The sequence below is a fragment of the Pelecanus crispus genome, chromosome 4 (genome assembly GCF_030463565.1).
Source record: "Pelecanus crispus isolate bPelCri1 chromosome 4, bPelCri1.pri, whole genome shotgun sequence".
In the NCBI taxonomy this organism is placed as follows: Eukaryota; Metazoa; Chordata; class Aves; order Pelecaniformes; family Pelecanidae; genus Pelecanus; species Pelecanus crispus.
Genome location: NC_134646.1, coordinates 7,635,796 through 7,655,165, shown reverse-complemented (window position 1 = coordinate 7,655,165; position 19,370 = coordinate 7,635,796). Strand labels below are relative to the sequence as shown.

Sequence of the window (19,370 nt, the reverse complement as noted above, 5' to 3'; positions counted from 1 at the left end):
TGATGTAATACAGGAGCCATAATTTCTGATGATATAGTTATTCAAAGCAACAAGGATGAAGACTGAGGGTAAAGAACTGTCCAAGACTCTCAGGAGACTTAGCAGCTGGATAATAGTCAATGTAAGTAAATGCAAAGCAATGAACATGGGAAGTTCAATCTTTCCTTCATATATAAACGGATGGGCTTGGAGATGAATCATTACCACTTCTAGTTTTAACAGACAGTGATGAAAACTTTAGCTCCGTTCTTGGCAGCAGTCAAAAAAGCAAATCAGGTGTTAAAAATTCAGAACTGCTAATAGAAGAGTAAAGACCAAAACAGAAAGCATCATTATGTACCCACACAAATCTGTGTTGCACCCACACCTTGGATACTGCATGCAGTCCTGGCCCCTTCCTCTCGGAAAGGATAGAACAGATGTGGAAAAGGTTCAGAGAAGGGCAGCAAGGATGATCAAAGGCATAAACCAGTTTCCGTTTAAGGAACAGCTGGCTCTCCTTTCATTCTGCATAGGACCACGTTGTTCACCTACTCCAGTTATTCAGAAGTTGATTTTTTTTTTTTTTTTTTTAAAGAAAAGATTACATAGCTTCATAGCAAGGTAGAAGGGTGTGCACCAGGGAAAGGTAAAGTTTCAGGTTTGCACATCACTTGTTTTGAGAAACAGCTGCTTTGCCAGAAACAGAGCACAAAGATGTATGGAATGGAGGTACAAAGGCATGATTTGGCATGAAAAGCATCATTCTTGTTGATGATTTTTCACAGAATGTGAAAAATTATCATCAGCTCCGTTCAGAAACAGGTTCTAAAATGCCCACAAAGTTGTTTTGGTTTTTGACTTGTCCATGAAATACGAATGAGAAAGCCACAGTGATGTTTCATTTCATCTTCTTCCATCTGCGAAGTGATGGCTACTTAATTTGCCTTCCCTTCTCTTAGCAGTGTTTTAGAAGGTACTGCTGCAGGTGACAGAAGTGTGTTCGTACACAGGTGACAATGCATAAGCCAGCAATGGCTGCAGGCCTCTGAATAAACAGCTCAGTGTTTCAACAGGTTTACTTACCTTTGTTTATTTACCTTCATACTCCATCAGTTCTCTGTCTCTGCACCTGAGAAAAAGTCTAGTGGCATTGATACAAGTTCTGACATCCTTTTCTATAATCCTGCCAACCCAGTTCCCAAACACAGTTTCCAAAGCAAAACTCCTTGTACAGGAAACAACAAAGCAGATGGCGGGGGCGAGGTGGGGAAAGAAGCATAGGGGGAATAGAGATGGAAACACTTTGTTATATAGTTACAGCTACTGATGCAAGCTTACAGGGAAAAGATACTAGCAGTAGCAGCGTAACTTGAATGTATATAATTAATTTCATAACAGATTTTTCTATTTTCTAAAATCTGCTTTCACAACAGATTCTTTTTATGTTGGAATTATAACTTTGAGTGATGCTATTGATGGGAAAACAGAACACACATCCTATCTGAAGTAGCAGCTAGTAAAACCAAAGTGGCTCATTTTTAGGTTTAAAAGAGATGAGTAATACAAAGCAAGAATTGTTGGTATCATGTGATCATGCAAACAAAAAGACAGTTCCCACAAATCATCTTTTTCAGCACCTAACAGGGAACAGTAACTCAAGAAGATGCTGTAGGCAGCAATCAGAATATTGTTATAAAGTGTGTACAAAGCACAATTAAGAGAGCTCTTTCAAAATCTTTTCTGTACATCTGGTATATGCTTCTCTGTAGCACAAAGCTTAATTTGCCATGGATGGAATATACTTACATTTAAAACAAAGGAAGAAGTAACTACACCCTATTTAATTAAATTCTTTAATTAAGTAAGAACATGTAGCAGACATAACCCCCAAGAGGAGCAGTCACTTCAGATTTCCAGAAGAAATGCTGAGTCCTACCAGCCATTGCCTGGCACCACTCAATCAAAACAGTCATTTAGCTTTCCGACCCTTCTCTCTCAATCAGCTTCAAATACCTTGTAGTCTACATGTTTTTTCTAGGTTATCCCAAAAATCTAGCAAACTGTCGTGATTCTGAGCCAACTCTTAGAGTTGTATATACATCAAATCATACAGAGCTTCAAACAAGCTTTTGTTATTAAATTACATTGACATATGTAACCCTGAGGTACTCCAGTGACCTAAATAGTCATCCACCAAATTTGCACTGTTCATAAGAGATGTTAATGTCTCATTTGGACACGAGTAGAGCCCTAGCTTTGTGCTCCTGCATGTACACATAACAATCCTTCCACATACCTTATGAAAACAATACATTATGAATCAATGACCCCCAGATTGTTCCCTTTTCCCTTATGCTGCATTATTATAGTACTGCCTTCATTTAGCTTGATGTTAAGAATATTTTTTTTAAAATAACTAAGATCTTATAGGAAGAACCTGTTTTTCCTGAACAAACCTATTCTCTTTCGTTGTTATATGTACTGCACATGGTATTTCTACTTATCCCTAAGCAGTACGTACATCAGATGTGCGAGACATCCAGCTTTCATCACTGATGGAGCAAATACAATGTAAAGCTGGATCTCCTTCAACACACACACGCACACAAAAAAAATCAACTAGTGGAAATTCTGCTTATGATGTCCTATTTTTCCTTCTCCCCAGAGATTTCACAAACAAAAAAAATGGTCCTAATCAACTGAATAGACTAATGACAGCATCTAATATCAATAAAGAACCTTAAGCAAAAGATTACTAATAGCCTTAACTGAGAAACAAGGCGCATATCAGCTAATCCCTAAATTCAACAGCTCCTTAGAGTCCTTTACTAATGTATAGAGCTTGATCATATTCCAACTTGCTCATTATAAAGCTCTGAGGTTCAGAGGTTTTCTAAACCTAAAACTAAAACTGAAAAGGTCACCACTTAAAGTGTACAACCAAACAATGAAACTGCACACTGGCCACCTCATCCACCCAAGCTGCACTCCATTATGATCGATACTAAACCAGTGATATGTACAATGCTGGGCTTTCTATTTCACCAGGACTTCCATTTTTACGGAAACAGCTTCCACCCTATTAGGGGAGAGATAAGCATCAACACTTAATATAGAAGTCACTCAACATTTTACATTACAAGATCATGCATTTAGTAGCTTATGCTATTCTGAGCTTTGACCTTCTTGCCCTTTCCAAGCTGGCTGGCTGCCTTTGACTGATTTGTTCTGTAACATTCCAGTCAAAACATTTCAGCTGTTGCATGAGAAGGAGATCAGGAAAAATGTCGCTTTATTTACAATTTTAAAAAAATTAATAAAAATAAAATCATTTCACCCTAACCTTTGGAGGGGAGGTCTTGAGACCTGACCACATTAGAAGGACTTGAAACATCTCAATTTGAAAAAGCTTTGTGAAGTTTATTGATGTTTTGCAGATACATTTTCCAAGTTTTGACCACTCAAAGACTGATCCTACCAAGGCTCAAGGAGTCTGCAGGCCATGCTGGATCCAGGCTCCCAAAATGGCAGCAGAAAAATGACCTCTCCTCTTACTGGACTCACTTGAATCTAGTCAAGCAGGAGGAAGAGAAAGAGGACACCAGAACTGACTCCACAAGAATGAAAAGCCTGATATGAGGAGTGAACACATTGAAAACCAAGCGTCTGAACACTGGGGCAAAACTGACACGCATTAAGAAAGGACTCTATATATGGAAGCCTGGGAGGAAAAAGAGGATTGGGGAATCCTGGCTGTGCAGGAATGCATCCAATGAGAAGCACAAGCACAGGGGAAAGAAAAGTTGACGTCAATTGAGCCAAAAAAACTGGAAGCAAGAATCATACTGAGATTAGATGAATAGTTTGATGAAGATCATGAAGTCAGTAGGCATACGAAATACAGACCAAGAGGATACTGCATAAAGAGAGAGTAGGCAAATTGGATAGGGAGAAACACCAAGGAAGGAATATAAGGAAGGAGTTATGCTTATGGAAAGTTGGAAGAAACGTTACCGCTAAAAAAGTAATTTATCTACCCATTCTTACGTAGTCAGAAAATATCCTGGATAACAGCTAAAAGCCCCATTCTTGCATAGTAGACCCCACAAAGAACAGCAAAGGAGTTTAATATTGCTGTCAATTTACCACCTATTTCAAGCAAACAAGTTTTCTATGGCAGATCTAGAGGGTCCTGTACTGCTGATAACCACAAAGATCTCAGTATGACACCACATGATGGAATCTGAATACTCCCCCCAGAAACTAGTAATTGTTCATCTAATTTTAAACAGTGTAAATCAAAGCCCTCAAAAGGAAATGTGAGCACTAACGTAATTAAAGTAGAGGCGATCATAATGACTTGTAAAAATAATTTTCTAAATTAATGCAATTTAATTAATCACGCACAATGAATACCACTTTAATTAATGTAAATAAAGATTGCATTATGACGCACATGCACAAAGAAGAATGAATTAAGATTGTACACGCAATATTACCTATGGCAGTTCTTAACTCAGGGGTGCTCGACAAATATAACATTCCCTATAATGCCATTTTAATATAGTATACACAAAAAACTACATACATACTGTGCATTTTGCATCCACAAAGAGGAAAGCTGGGCAGAAGACCAACTGCAAAGCAAGCCCTAAATGTGTCCGCGGCTACAGCCCAAGTACCATAATTGCAGCCGTTCCTCTAGCTTCTGCAGCTCACAGGACTACGCTAACATCCTTTTCAGCGTCACTCCCATAAATATTTAAAAACCAAGACGTTTTGGAATGTCTCTTCCTTAACTGTTATCACTACCCTAATGAAGCTTATTAAATATAATAAGACTCATGCCATCCAACACGCTGACTATGAAATATGGCCTTGCTGCATTTTGTGTATCTGCCACAAAGCCAGTATCCCCAATTACGAGCCACCAAGGCCCTGACAGCTCCTGACGATGCTCCCACGGGAACCGAGCCAAGCCACATGTCTCTGGAGAGCTACTCAGCTGTACGCCTCCCCTGCACGACCCAAACACTGACACGAAATGGAAGAATGAATTGAAAGGATTTAGAAGGAAGAGGTTATCATCACGTAGACTGTTCTCAAGTAATTCAAGTAGGAAGTGAAAACCTGTACCTTTATAAGCACACACACAAGTTTTAGCAGTTAAAACTTGCTGTACAGGTACATGAAACTTAGTCATAAAAATTAGCGTTACTGCTCTAGATAAAGTTTCTTGCTTTGTCACTAAACCCACATGAAGAATAGAGTTGACCTCACCCAACACTTAGGAATTTATACCCAGTCTCCATGTACTGCTGAAACGCACCTCATTTTTAGAGGCATGATTCATTTTAACCCCATATGTTCCTATGTTATCTTACAAATACAGTGTCATTTCCATGTTACTGTTTAAAAAAAAACCCAACCAACCAAACGAAAAAACACCAAACAAAAAACCCCACCTGGTATCACAGTCACAGACTCATTGAACTGAGGGATGGTATTTACACAGCAAATACAAATCTGACAGCCTTTCAAATTTCCCACTTGGTTGATAATCTGGAGGCTTTCTAACATGCTCTGTTCCTCATCTAGACTTTGTGAGTCTAGGAGGTATGAGTAAGAACAAACTTTGGTCATTGGCCTTTACTTTCCCATCTTTGTACTTTTCCAAATGAAATAAATACGCTTTGATACCTTCAAGTAAGTTTTCTGGCATGTGTTGCAGAGATGTTTATGAAAGTATTAGTGATGCTAAAATACATGACTGAGTCGACCTAAGGAATGTTTTCCGTTATAAAGAATAAAAGCAGGCGTATTTATTTTTCTGTTTTATTTGAAGTAAAACTATTATATTTTTTACATACATTGTTTGGATGTATGCTTTCACAGACAAAATACAGCTAACTTGTCCTGGCCCTATAGTATATCTGTTAAAGGAGAAAATATGCAGCCCAGCAAGTTTTCCCTCCAACCCTTCTTTTCAGGCAAGTAATAAATCTTGAGTGAAAAAGTCACCGTGCTCTTCAGCTGTCACCACTAAGATTTTGTTTGTTAAAACCGTAGCAGCCTTAAGGCTGATTTACTACTCAGCCCTCCACACTCTGACAATCGAATAGTTGGAAACAAAACTCACTTTTGCACACCTGGAAATATTTTATTTGCTGTACTCATGAGAAAACAAAGTTTTCATCAGTGAGGAAGCGGGAGGCGGGGGGGGGGTGGAGGGAAGGGGAGAGAGAGAGATTCAGGTGAATCTCAAAACCTAGCTCTTGACTTAAAGAGAAACTTCATACATGTGTACATGAAGACAGAAACTACCTCTGCATTCAAACAGAGTGGTCAGGCTCTTTAGGGACTATGGGTTCACTGTGCAATCCAGCCTCAAATCATCGACTTGGAAGTCTTGGCCAGTAAACAGCAACTGTGCTCATCAACTGTGTCTATTCAGTCATTTCAGTTTGGCAGGCGAAAAGAATGTGTGACAACTTTTAAATCGCTTCATTCACTCTTTTGCTCTTCTTTTTTTAAATAAACCTGGTAAGCTCTTAATCACCCTAAAGTGTAAACATCTAATATTAAAGGCAAAATTAGACCTTGGAGAATCACCTACTTTTCAGAGCACCTCTTTGCCCTAGTCAGAGTTGCAAGTTTAACAAGATTAAGGGTAAAAACCCAAACACATACCAGAGAAAACCAATTGACGGAAAAGCGTGGTGGTGCCAAGATTGTGAAACTATTTTAGAATATCAGATCCCCTTTTCAATGGCATGTAGTTTGATATCATTTTTCCCTAAAGCCTCATTTTCTGAAAATTTATTATATGCTCCAGAACAATCTTGTCTTCAAAAGAAATCCCACATCTTCTGTTATTTCAAAGAACCATACTTGCACCTGGGCAAATCGATATAAGTACTCTAGGTGCTGGCTGACTGAAAAGGAGCCCCACAAAATCTCGTGCTCTATTTTTAATCCCAGGGCTTTACAAGAATATGAGGAGTGCCCTTTGACAAGCAGAGAGGCATTTCAGCATTTAAAGTAAAAAAAAAATAAAAAAATTAATGGTTCAGCAGTGTGGAGAGACATGGTGATTGCATCTATGTACTTTGATTCCTACTCTGAAATACCTTCCCACCTATTCTATTCTCGTGATGCCTACAAAGCCCAGCTACAATTGACGACTGATTTCAGTAATGTGATATCAGGCAGGGAAAGTAGTTTAGCAACTTGTTAGTTACCTCCACCAGTCCTGAGGCTGGACTTCATCTCCAGTAACCTAGCAGTGCCAAATTAAGTATGTAAAAAGATTTCACTGTAACTAGTGTTTACTTAGTATTAATTTATTCAACTATCATAAAATATTTTGCCAAGCAGTAAGTGTACCAGCACCATCTCCTTCTAAAAAGCACCCAGTCTTGTAGCCCGTCTTCCAAATCCGGATGAAATCTGCACAGAAGCAATGCTGAGAAGTGACAGCCAGAGACATATCCCCCTTCCCTGCCTGGGACTCTGCTAAGATTGTACCACTGCAAGGCTAAGGGACACTTGACTACTCATCCTTGAGCCAAATTCAGTGCAGAGCAGAATGAAAAGAGAGATATTTACATTTCCTCCTCCAGAGTCCTAAAGCAGTTTAGGTGGGGCACAGCTTGATTAGGGGGCTTCCCACCTGAGTACTAGGGACAGGGCGGGGCGGGGGGAAATCAAAGTTCCCCTTCACAATTCCATGTACAACTCTGTGTTCATGTACCTAAAGCAGCAGGGAGTGGCGGGATGGTTTGTTGAGAAGACAAAGCCAGGCACTTGTCAGAGGTACACAGCAGGCACAAGTTACAGCAAGCTAGGCTGTTAGGCATAAGGAAAAAAATCGTCCTGGTGAAGGTGGTCAAACAGCACAGCAGGCGCCCAGAGGCTGTGAAATCTCCACCCTTGGAGAAACTCAAAACTCTCCTGGAGCAGCCTTGAGCAACCTTACCTAACACTGAAGTTGGCCCTGCTCAAGCAGGAGGCTGGACCAGAAGACCCCCAGGGGCTGCTTCCAACCTGGAGTATTTTACAAACTTTGATCAAACAGAGGGGTGCAGGAGTGTCACAGAGGGAAACATAGCACATCACTGATGGATTACGTGGCTTGTATCTCTACAGTCCTACACTATATTTGGGAAAACTGAAATCCTACCAAACCCAAACCGTAACATAGGAAGAACCTTTAGTAAGACACATCTGACCAAAATGGAAATCACAAATAGGAAAATATGTAAATAGGAAAACATATTATGTGGTAGTGAGTTAAGTTTTTGCCACTGCATCTGACTCCTAAATATGCTTGTAGCATCACCTGCTTTATAACAGCACACATATATTTCCAGACAATAATGAATAAATATGCAAGATTCTTTCCTATTCCTTTTAACTTTTAAAACTGCAAACCTAAATATTTGAATTTCTTCCATAAGCCTTCAGAAAGACAGAACTTTGATGTTTTTAAAGAGGAAAAGATTATTTACTTTTGCTGCAGGCAAGAAATTATAATTTCTTCACTGATTCTGCCAAATGGCTTTATCACGCATTTTTTTATTTTCATCAAAACAAGCCACTTTAAATTAAGGTTGTCCCATAACTACAGAGCAATCAACATTTTGACGGTCAGATCAACTTGATGAACCTCTGTTTGACTTCTCTGCCCGAAAGACTCCTCCAAATCCAAATGAACCACGGGGGAAGGGAGTTTTATACCCTTTCCTCATGCTTGGCAGTTGCTAGGAAGAATATGGGCTACAATTTTGTTTTATTTCGTTCACGTAAGCAGAACAGACAACTCAGTAATATCCACGTGGTTCTTAAACTAAGTAAGTTGAATTCAAACCCAGCAGTTCATACACTGAAGCCAACAGAGCTTATCCAAGGAACAGCAAAACTTGCAGGTGAAGGAAGAGAGGGTGCAAGAGGAAGAAAGTGAGGAGGAAGGCTAGGGAGCAGGAATTTTTTAAAAAGCAAAATAAATACGCAAAAGGAGGCAGCAAAAATCCTCTGCGCTGGCACAATACGCAGAACACACGTTCTTATACCAACATGCAAGATGCTTCGAAATTGGGAGCCAAGCCCTCCTGTACTAACAAAGCATTCGTAAAGATTCAGCTCTTCAGTATTCAGCGTACCAGGATAGTTTCTGGTTTAAACTACACTGAAGCCCATGAACACGGACAAAATCCAGACCATCATCAATCTAGAGACAATGGGCAACGCTGACAGCACAGCATCTCATTAATCTTCATTTGTCCTATCACATCCTGTCATTCTTATGCAAATAGCATATTTGAGGATACATCTTTTCTGCACCCCATGATAAGGAGAAGTGAAGCTGTCAGGAGCACCAGGATGTCATCCTATACCACAGGCCATCACTTCACTCAGCGCCTCGTGTTTTACATCACAGCTAATGTGTTTGACATTCGAATTTGACCCAGCAGGAGGTAAAATATCTGATGCCGCAGCAACATGCATCTTGCTTCCTGTGCTAAAACATTCACCAAGGTCCCTGGGGATCTGACAGTCTCTCTTCCTTCGCTGTACCCTTGCTAATGGAGATTGAAACACTGCTTAAGAGGAAGAAAAGATATCTGCATGGGCAGGTAATGATAGCAATTCACCCTTCTCACCCAAGAAATAAGCCCAGTACTAAAAGGCTAGGAAAACAGGTTCCACTGAAAAAAAAAAAAAAAAAAAAGACACACAAATCCTGACGAGTTGGTCTAGGTTGTCTTCCACAGAAACCTGCCAGACTACACCTAAAAACTTGTCCACATATATGACTGAATAGAACATTTAAGTTCAAGCTAAGCAAATTATACACAGTGTTCAAAATATTTTATGCGAGGTTTGTGGGGATGAGTGATCTCTCGTTAGGCCAACTGATACATGGGAAAATACAGACAAGCTCTGAATCGTAAGCAGCTCCATAAAAAGTTACTGTAAAATATTTTAGGTATGAAAAAATCCCTCCTGAGTGGGTAAGTCACCAAAAACTGAAAGCATTTTTCCAATTATTGCTCATCAATTCTACTTACAGAATAAAGAATAAAAGGGAAGATTTTACCATTATCACTGACTCAGAGTGTTTTGTTACTGTATCACTTTCAAAGAATGTTCAGAACATCTTGTTCCAGAATATTTCCCTTCCAAGAGAAATCACTTTCTGTATCATACATGGCTGAAAACAGTACGTGCTGTTTTTGTTTTCTTATGAAAAACAGAAACTATCCCAAAGTATTTCCAGCATCACATAAATGGGATGCAAAGTAGCTAAGTGCTACAAACATGGCACACAACTTAAGGTTGGAACAATATTTCAATACAATCATGACATCTTAGAGAAATTACCTTATTAATAGGCATTTGTAACTAGTCAAAACAAGCTTACCATTAAACATAACTTTATAAAGTCTGACTCAAAATCTATTCACTACCTGAAAGCAACATACTGTAGTGTTTGCAGGGACAATGAAGTCTGCGCTAGGCTCAGGGGAATACCCTTACATTTGATATTCCCACGTGCTGTTTTTGAATTACAAAAAATTAATCATCACATATTTGTCAGTTAAGAAGCAGCCACATAAATGAAGATGCTGAATGGATTACCAATTTTGTAAGTATATAATATAAAACTTAAAAAGCGTGCATTCCTCAAGCATTTCTTGGTTTGAAAAGCTAAAAGGTAGTCACAAAAAGTATACCAGACATCTTCCCAGTCCCTGCAAGTAAAGAACACAGACTGCCTCGTGCCTTTTTACCATATGTACAGTCCATGCATTAAAAATTACTGTATAGTCATCATACACCTATGAAAACAGGACATTCATTTATTGTAATACATAACTGAACAGGTATTTCCAAACAAAAATATTAAATTGATTTAACAAAATGTTACCTTTTCAAAGGGATCACCGATCACAAAGTAAACTAAAAGCCCATACTGAAAGATTTCCCATTAAGTGAAGTTCACAATACAAACACTTTCTGGTGTCAGTTGTCCTTCTTCCAGGGGAAAAAAAAAAAGTGCAACTTGTGCGCTGCAAATATTGCATGAACCCAGGAGAAGACAGTGGCCTGGTATAGCCTGTCTGATCTGGATGAAGTAATGTGAGCAATACCAACTCAAACGTGATTTTTCCAGTCCCTTTAAATCACATGGAAAATCCCCCCCTCCTCCAGATCGGTGAAATTTTGCTCTGCTATTCTGTAAGTGAACACTTTCTACAAAGTCACCAGAACTTTTTTTTCCATTACATTTTAAAATTGTGAAAACAGTTTTAAATAAAAATCTAAAATATCCATTCATGGTTTCTTGCTAAAAAGATTCCTATAATCACACAGCTGGCTACTGGGGGGGCAGCACTGTCTCATGCAACTTTTTCCTTTTCTTTACATTTAGAGTCAAGACTATCAGCTTTACTTGGGGAAAGAAGACATAAGATACGCCGCCATCTAAAACACAACTGTGCTGTTAGTTCTTAAAAGTTCATCACCCACAGAAAATTCAGATGCACCAAAGATGTCAAATTTTTACCCACCATATTAAAACGAAAACTTTCAGTCCCAGGCTAAGAGGTCTGAATTTGCATCAGTGACGCAGGTACAGTTGGCATATATCTAGTAACTTAGGTTCCATCTAAAAGTTCTCAGTATCGCAGGGTGGCATCCTTAACACATGGTAGTACTGTCCAAATATTGCCAATATTTCAAATAAACACTGTCCCAGTATGCCAATGTTTCAAATAAAAAATAAAATATAAGAAAACAGCATTTACTGTGGGCCCAAGAGAAATCCAGCAAAAGGGAGAATGACAGAGAACTGAATTCCCATGTGGTGATGGATATAACAAAGCACAATGCTGAACTGTCTCAGAAGGAAATTTCTTTTTTGTTCAACAGATTTTTTTCAAATTCAGCTTAGTCTGGCCCCAAAGAATAGCCACCAAAGAAAACTGAAATCAATTTGACAAAAGTGGAATCTTGAAAATTTCAATTCTCTACAAGCATATTTTTCACTGATGAGTTTTATCGTCTTTTACTGAAAACCCTTTGCTAGCTCTACTTTGCCATGGCAGGCACACAGATAGTGTAAAAGCAAGCTCTAAGTAAGCCTTCATCAGGACACCATCAGCTGTGTGGCTTCCTTCAGTTCAAAAGGGAAGAGCCTGTGTTCTGATACCAAAATACAAGTTTTGTTCTCAAGACTTCATGTGTATATGAACCTTACTTTTAAAGTGTGCGCTTCATATGTATTTTATGCCTGAATGCTCCAAGACAAACAGAAGAGACTACTCCAGATTAAAATGGGAGAATTTGTTAACATTAAAAGTACTTAAGAAACTTATAAGAAACCCTAGAAAAGATCAGGAAAAATAAATTTCATTTGCTTGTCATCAAATTCATGAATGTTGTGAAGGTGAAAAGCTGTGGAATAAAGAACCTTACCAACACTACAAAACATATCTTAAACGAAATCAGTTCAGACTGGTCCGTCTACTGCATTTAACTGTGAGAAGACACAGCAGTGGTAGACAGTTTTAAAGTGGATTTTCTAGAGGGCTGCTGGGTTGGTTTTGTGTTCAGAGGTTTTCAGCAGTAAGCATTACAACCCTCCTGTTTTTGCAAACTTGAAATGTTCTCGTTGCTCCAGCAGAGCTGCCGCAGGATCTAAGGAGAAATTGCACTGTTTACAGTTGGAAACCATATTGCTGGCAGCAGGCTAATAGCACTGAGGAGATATTTAATCTTTTGAAAGGAAGTAACTAATGAAACCAGCAAACTCCTGCATAAACAAACACAACAGAAGCAAAAACCACAGAAGCAGTTTGACATAAATGTTGCACAAGTTCAATGAGCTTGATTTAAGGAAAAAAACAGATACTTAAGGCTATCACAAAACATTTTGTTTCTGTTAAAAATTCTGTAGAGGGGAAAAAGAAAAGGCAAGGGACATCCTTTCCTTTGCCTTGTCTTCATTTTAAAACTCCTACTCTTAATCATTAAATTGATTAGACAACAGTTTGGAGAGTAAGAGAATGGAATTACTCCAAAATCTGGTCTTCTCAAGAGAACAGGACATACAACAGTGCATCTATTTGTACCTTGTCTATCATGTCTGGTCTGTTTGTAGCTGCCAAGATTGTCACGTCCTTCAGCTGTTCTATCCCATCCATTTCCGTTAACAACTGAGCCAAGACACGGTCTGCTACATTTCCAGCACCTGAAGAGCTGATTTAAAGCGGGGGCGGGGGGAGAAAAAAAAAAAGTCACGGCATTAGCTTGCCCTTCCTAGAAAACTGGAGAAAGGAAAGAATGTACTGTTCTTTTCTATTTACAAGGATCCATCTTTTTATCTTAATTCTCTCTGATTTTTATTTTTACCTTCAATGCCTGAAACAGTATCAGTCATATGAAGTGAGTAAAAGCAAATCGGGAGAATTAGTCCTTCAAAAGATTTCTTGGTATTCAGTAAAGCAACTGAGTCTTTTTTACTTACTACCCTGCTATGTAGGTTGTAAAGAATTTAACACAATTGGGATGTCTGGAACAAACATTTTTAAGATAACTGAATTCATGCAGCTTCTTCACTAGTCAAACTTTTGTTTTTAGCACCATCCAAGTGAGTGCTTACACCACCCTATGCAGTATAAGAAAGTAGGTAGTTATGTATTTTGCAGAGTTGCTCCAGATTTTTATGTTCTCCTCATCAAATGAGAATAAATTGAGTGTTGACCAACTGCCTCGTAATAGCACTGTCAGTCCCTTAACTCAGCTGATTTTCCAGATACCAAGAAAAAAACCCAAGACTAAGAAACAGAAAACTCCAGTTTTGAAATCATCAATATATGAAAAACCTAAACGGAAAAGTCATAAACTATTCTAGGCATTTATTTTTTTAGTTCAGAATTAACTCTGATAACCTTGACGTTTAAGCAAAATTTGCTCAAATTGCTTAACTATATGTTACAAAAAGCATTCTAGAAATAAACTCTATTATTTTCATTAAAGCTTCTAATATTTTAAAAAGAATAACCAAATGATGTACCACCTTCTTCCCAGACAATGCTTTGACACATAAATGTGTGTACACATACATATACATATATATTTACAGGTATAACAAAGAATGCAGAAAAGGAAGACATTGCATAAATCAAATCAAGAGCCCAAGCACATATGTTGTGAAAAATAATACTTCTCATGAACGGGCTATGCTCTTTATAACATCCTTCTAATTCTGCATAAAGAGGCTTTATTTCTGAAGCATTATTAAAAAATATAGGTGACCACACACCATGTAATTTTTTTTTTTGTGGAAGGATACTAGACCTAGGAGGTACTAGGACCATACACAGGTAACTGTATACACTCCTATGTTGGCAGACACACCACACAAATGATGTATATGTGTTCCTTGTAGCACCCAGCTCTATGTCAAACCAGGGGTGAGCAGCAGCTCATCCCAAAAGTTCCCTCTGCTAAGCAGGGGCAGGGAAGCTGAAGCAGGCTGGGGAAAGCAGCTGGAGATTGCCAGATAGCATTGAAAATGTGGGGTTTATCTTTCTTTGCCAGAAACCAGAAGCCCTGCTCTTGGCACACGCCAAAAGCCTCACTGCTTTTGACACAGCCTTCCCTCGCAGACAGCACGCACACACCTACATCTTCCTTCACCAACGGCACGGCTCCTCCAGGGCTATTCCCCCCTCCGCTGCACACAGGAGGGCTTCATTCTCTACCCTTAAAACAGGACCTTTTCAACACAATTTTAAAAAATTACTCTCTCCAATTCTTCTGGATCCCTCTAACTTCCTACTAAGAAGCAAAAAGAAGCCCGATACTTAAAATGAGGCCAGGTTTCTTCCTGCAACGTACATTTTTCTACCGCCACCCCAAATCTACATAGGATTAAGATAAATTTTTAATCTCAAATTTTTTGAAAGTTCTTTTCCAAAAGTACTCTTAAATATTTATACCAATATACAGGCACCTACACACACAAATACAGTACAATTAACCTGCTGAACACTAGTTTCCAAAAAGAAATATTAGATTTTAAAATATAAGTGTTCCAATTATTTCCAACAGCGAATACACACATTCAGTTGCACAGTTATTACGCACACACATTGCCGCAGCACTGCCATCCACTACCAGCACGCCTGCAACCATAGTGCTTCCTAAATGTCCCAGAGCCAAAGGAACAGTAACGACTCCATCGTGCACAGATCTCCTCCAAATAAATTCTCTAACTTTCCTATTCTACAACTGGTTCTGTAATCTTCCAGTGCAAAACAGTTAACTTATCAGACCTAGTCTGGAAAATATCTTTGAGGAGCTATAATAAATGTTGGCTAACAGAATATTTAGGTTGCTAAGAAATATTAAAGGGACTTGCGTTAGCTAGTCATGAGCTTTTTGGTTTGCTGCAGCCATGTTAGAAATTCCCAAGTGATATTAGAGCATTTCTAACATACCCATGGGTCATGGTCCCATTGACTTATAGAGGGGCTGAACGTGATAAAACACTTCAGGTGTTGGACAAGGATAGTAAACACTTTTGGAAGGACACAGCTTAAAGGAAATTAAAATCAACTTTGTAACATAAGCTAGCCTCAGTAGGGATTCAGGCCTCCCATCTTGCATAAGTTTCCCATTTACTCAACTTTATACCCAATAGACTGCACAGAAGAAAAAGCTAAGCAAAGGAAAAAAATAATTGTAAGACTGGGACCAAAATGTTAACATTATATGAGATGATCTGAAGCTAGAAGACTTTGGGGGAAATGCTAAACTTTTTTCTTTTTTTTTTTTTTTTTAAAGAAACAAAGAAGAAATATTTAGTTTTAAGAGGGGTGGCTAGAACGGATATTACATCTTTCCCCAATATAAACATTTCTCTTACAAGCCTCAGACTGAAAAAAAAAAATTAAAAGAAGTGTTTGTTCTAAAGAAAACCCCCACTGTTACAGGGGAATGTACATTACAAAGACTTTCATGCAATTAGGGCATAATCAGAAAATTGCAGTTAAGCAATCACTGATGGCATCATACCGCTCAAACAATGAAGGGGGATACCAGTGCATTATTCGGTGCTTTATTATTACCTGTTAAAAGTGGAGTAAAAAAATTTTAAAAGCACACACACAAAAACAATCAATAACAAAAACAGTATCACATGAAGAGGTGTCTGGGACCTATGACACCAGGAATTTCCAATTTCAGTGCTTTTATTTACACAGTTCACTAAGCTGTCATATGATGCACCATTTTTAGCACAGAGTCTACAGCAAATTAGCTTTTGGCTTAACAGGATACCCTATAAAAATCACAGGCAGGCACAGGTTTACAGCAAGAGATCTCTTTACCAGCTGCTCAGAGCTGCATCAGAGCCGCACCATGCGCGCCGAGAGCTCTACTGCTGCCTAAGCTGTTAATCTGAAAGGTGACACACAAGTATGCGTTTTTCCATTTTCCCATAATTTCCCAGCAAGGGTTTCAAATTAACACAGGCAACGTTCATTAAGGCTGCCCGGACTTTTGACGCAAACGGCAGCCAGAAAAACAACTTATGATTAACCCTCCAGTCCCACGGAGGCACTGCCAAAACCAACTTCCAGCCAAGGGGCTGTCTTTGCCCCCCCTCCAGCCCTCTGCATGTTGATGTCATCATCACAACTGCATGGAAATAGTCCTCAAAAGGCACGTCCTAGTACAAACTAATTTCCTGTCAACACGCCGCCTGCAAATCCAGGCAGCCAGAATTAAGCCCCTCACATAATCCACGCAGGGCCATGTGTGCACGGGTGCGCGTGTGAGAGCCGTGCCCTAGCTAGAAATACCTTGAACTTCAAAATAAAAAACGTGTGAGCAAAGAGGAGTCTGGCTGCTCCATAAGGGCCTGAGAATTTCAAGTAATCTCTTGTGTTGCCCCAATGAAATACATCAGTCTGTAGGCTAGGTGTTATTTTTATCTTTCTGCCAACCCCTCTTTCTTTAAAATCCTCAATGAAGGAGTTTTAAAGGCAAAAAATGTCTTTCCTTACTAGTTTATTACATTAGTTAGAGCCAGATCTCCTCCCCTATGTGACATCTCAGCTAATCCTGCAAGTGTCCCACCAATCTCAGACCAAGCACACATGCGCTCCTGCACAGGCACTTCACTTGACCATCAGAGAAGCTCCCCGAATGGCAAAAGCCTGTCAGGTAAGACTATCCATGGATTAAAGCAGACTACTGAAGGTGAATATGGAAAACAAAACCCGTTCTTGGCATTTTATTTTAGCTAAAGGCACTTCCAATACACATTTTGACAGAATAAAACATTCATTCTACCATGTACCAAAGCCTCACAATTAATCTGAATTAATTCTAGCCTTGTCTGATGGAACTGAGAGACTGTGAGCCCCAGCTCCAAATTCCATACAGGCAGGGAGGGCTCTCCATAGCACCTTTTCTCTTTATCATCTTCTTTGGCCTTATCCAATGACTGTTCTAACCAGCTGGATTCAGATCTCAGCAGGCACTGACATTTCCCCTTGAACATCTTGAGCTACTCTCTTACTTCTTCCTGGGGATATAGAAGCAACTGTAGCCCAATTCTATCACTGCTTCGAGGAGTACATACAGTTCACTACCTTGTATAGTTCTTCAAGCCAAGAAGATTTGTTTCCAGACATAACCAGATGTATGAAATCACCAGATTTGTATCTGTTACCCTTCTTGCTATAAGCATTTTTTTTTTGACAGCTACTGACTTCTTGTTTTGTACATTTTTACTTATTTAACTTCCTTTTCTCCCTCCACCCCCCCTTATCTAGCAGATTTTTTAATATTTGAAAACTAAAAACAGTCTGAGAATGCAGTCATTATGGTTTCACGTCATGATGACATTTGGTAAGCATCACCACCGTGAGCTAATGCAAACGTACGCTTGCACCATCTGACAACCTAAAACACTTCCAAAGCCAATGGAATGAATGTTTTTTCAGAACACCAGATGTCATTTTCATCGGAAGATGTATTTAAGTCTCAATCACCATTTAAATCCTGTAAAGGAGAACCAGTGACTCTCCATCCCACCACTGACTTCAATGACATTGAGGCCTGTCTGAACACCTTAGCTTCAGAATCAGGGCCTTAATTTAGTTACACTGCTACACTGTAGAGGTGGAAATGCAGGAAATACTCACACAATAACATTTTGAGCACTCTTAAATTCACAGCAACTGTGAAGCTACAAAAGCAGAAGGCAGTCTGGGAGGGCCCCTCTCCTGAAAAGCCCCATTTCTGCACAGATGACCCTACCTCAGGCAGATCCGCGAGGTCGAAGAGGCAGACCTCAGGAGAAGTATCCAGGATAAATTACTGCAGAGGGATTAATCTCCACGCAGCTGAAATCTATAATGCAGGTTTTGTGAGAAGGGAGTACAACCCACCTTCTTTTCCAAAATGTCATATCAGGCAAGATTTACATACAGATAAAAGCTGCCTTTATGGTTTTTTTCCCCCCTAACAAAAGAATCGCAATCATAATCAAAATTTACGGGTTTTAAAAATACTTGTGGACGTAATATCATCTCAAATAATTCTTTCACTGGAATCTCTGGAAATAATTTCAAATCAAAACAAATGTAAAACTCATTGACATGACAAAATGGTTGGTATCAAAAAATTAATATAGGTTGAAACAGACCTTTCTGGCAGGACTCTCCACTTCTCCACAAACTACCGAGGTAAAAGGTTCCTGAAATACCAAAACCCCCTGCCAGCACACTCCCACGCGAGAGTCGCCTCGCTCACACAGTCTGAAGGATTTTTATTGAGTCTGACATTTCTGTCAGGGCTTTGCAGGGGTAACCTGTCAGCAAGGAGCACCTGCCAAGTCCGTCTTTTCAGTCCAACAGCCGTGATCGTAATTAACTGTCACACTGTTTTATTTCCTTCCCTCACAAACTCTGGTGAAATATAGCTTTGGCAGTTCAAGGTTTTCCACAGCATTAGGGGAAAAAAAAAAAAAAAAAAAATCTACTCCAATAGCATTTCCAGAAAAATAATTGCAGCATCTTCCCAGATAGCAAATTTCACACAAAAACACTATCAGTGGGGCATTTTGTCCAGCAGAATGGGCTCTGTCATGCCAGTTAGAAAAAAGCAGGCTTTTCCATACAGATATACCCTGCTGAAATATTCAGTCACAATATTCTTATATCTAAAGATAGCAGAGCAGGCCCTTATGTTAGCTTCAAACTTTGTTTCCCTTGAATGCTACTGCGGCTTCAGAACCCAAACTTTACTAAATATACTAGGTTTACAGAAACATGCATGTTTCAATAAGCAACACAATATCCCTGTTT

At 39.2% G+C, this 19,370-nt stretch overlaps 1 protein-coding gene across 1 annotated transcript in view; it reads right to left on the bottom strand.

Moving 5' to 3' along the window:
* AFG2A (AAA ATPase AFG2A) overlaps positions 1-19,370 on the bottom strand; it is a 204,519-nt gene that overhangs the window by 129,405 nt on the left and 55,744 nt on the right. Inside the window, 1 exon segment of the mRNA XM_075708927.1 lies at positions 13,119-13,245. Within this exon segment, the coding sequence (XP_075565042.1) occupies positions 13,119-13,245 (127 nt within the window).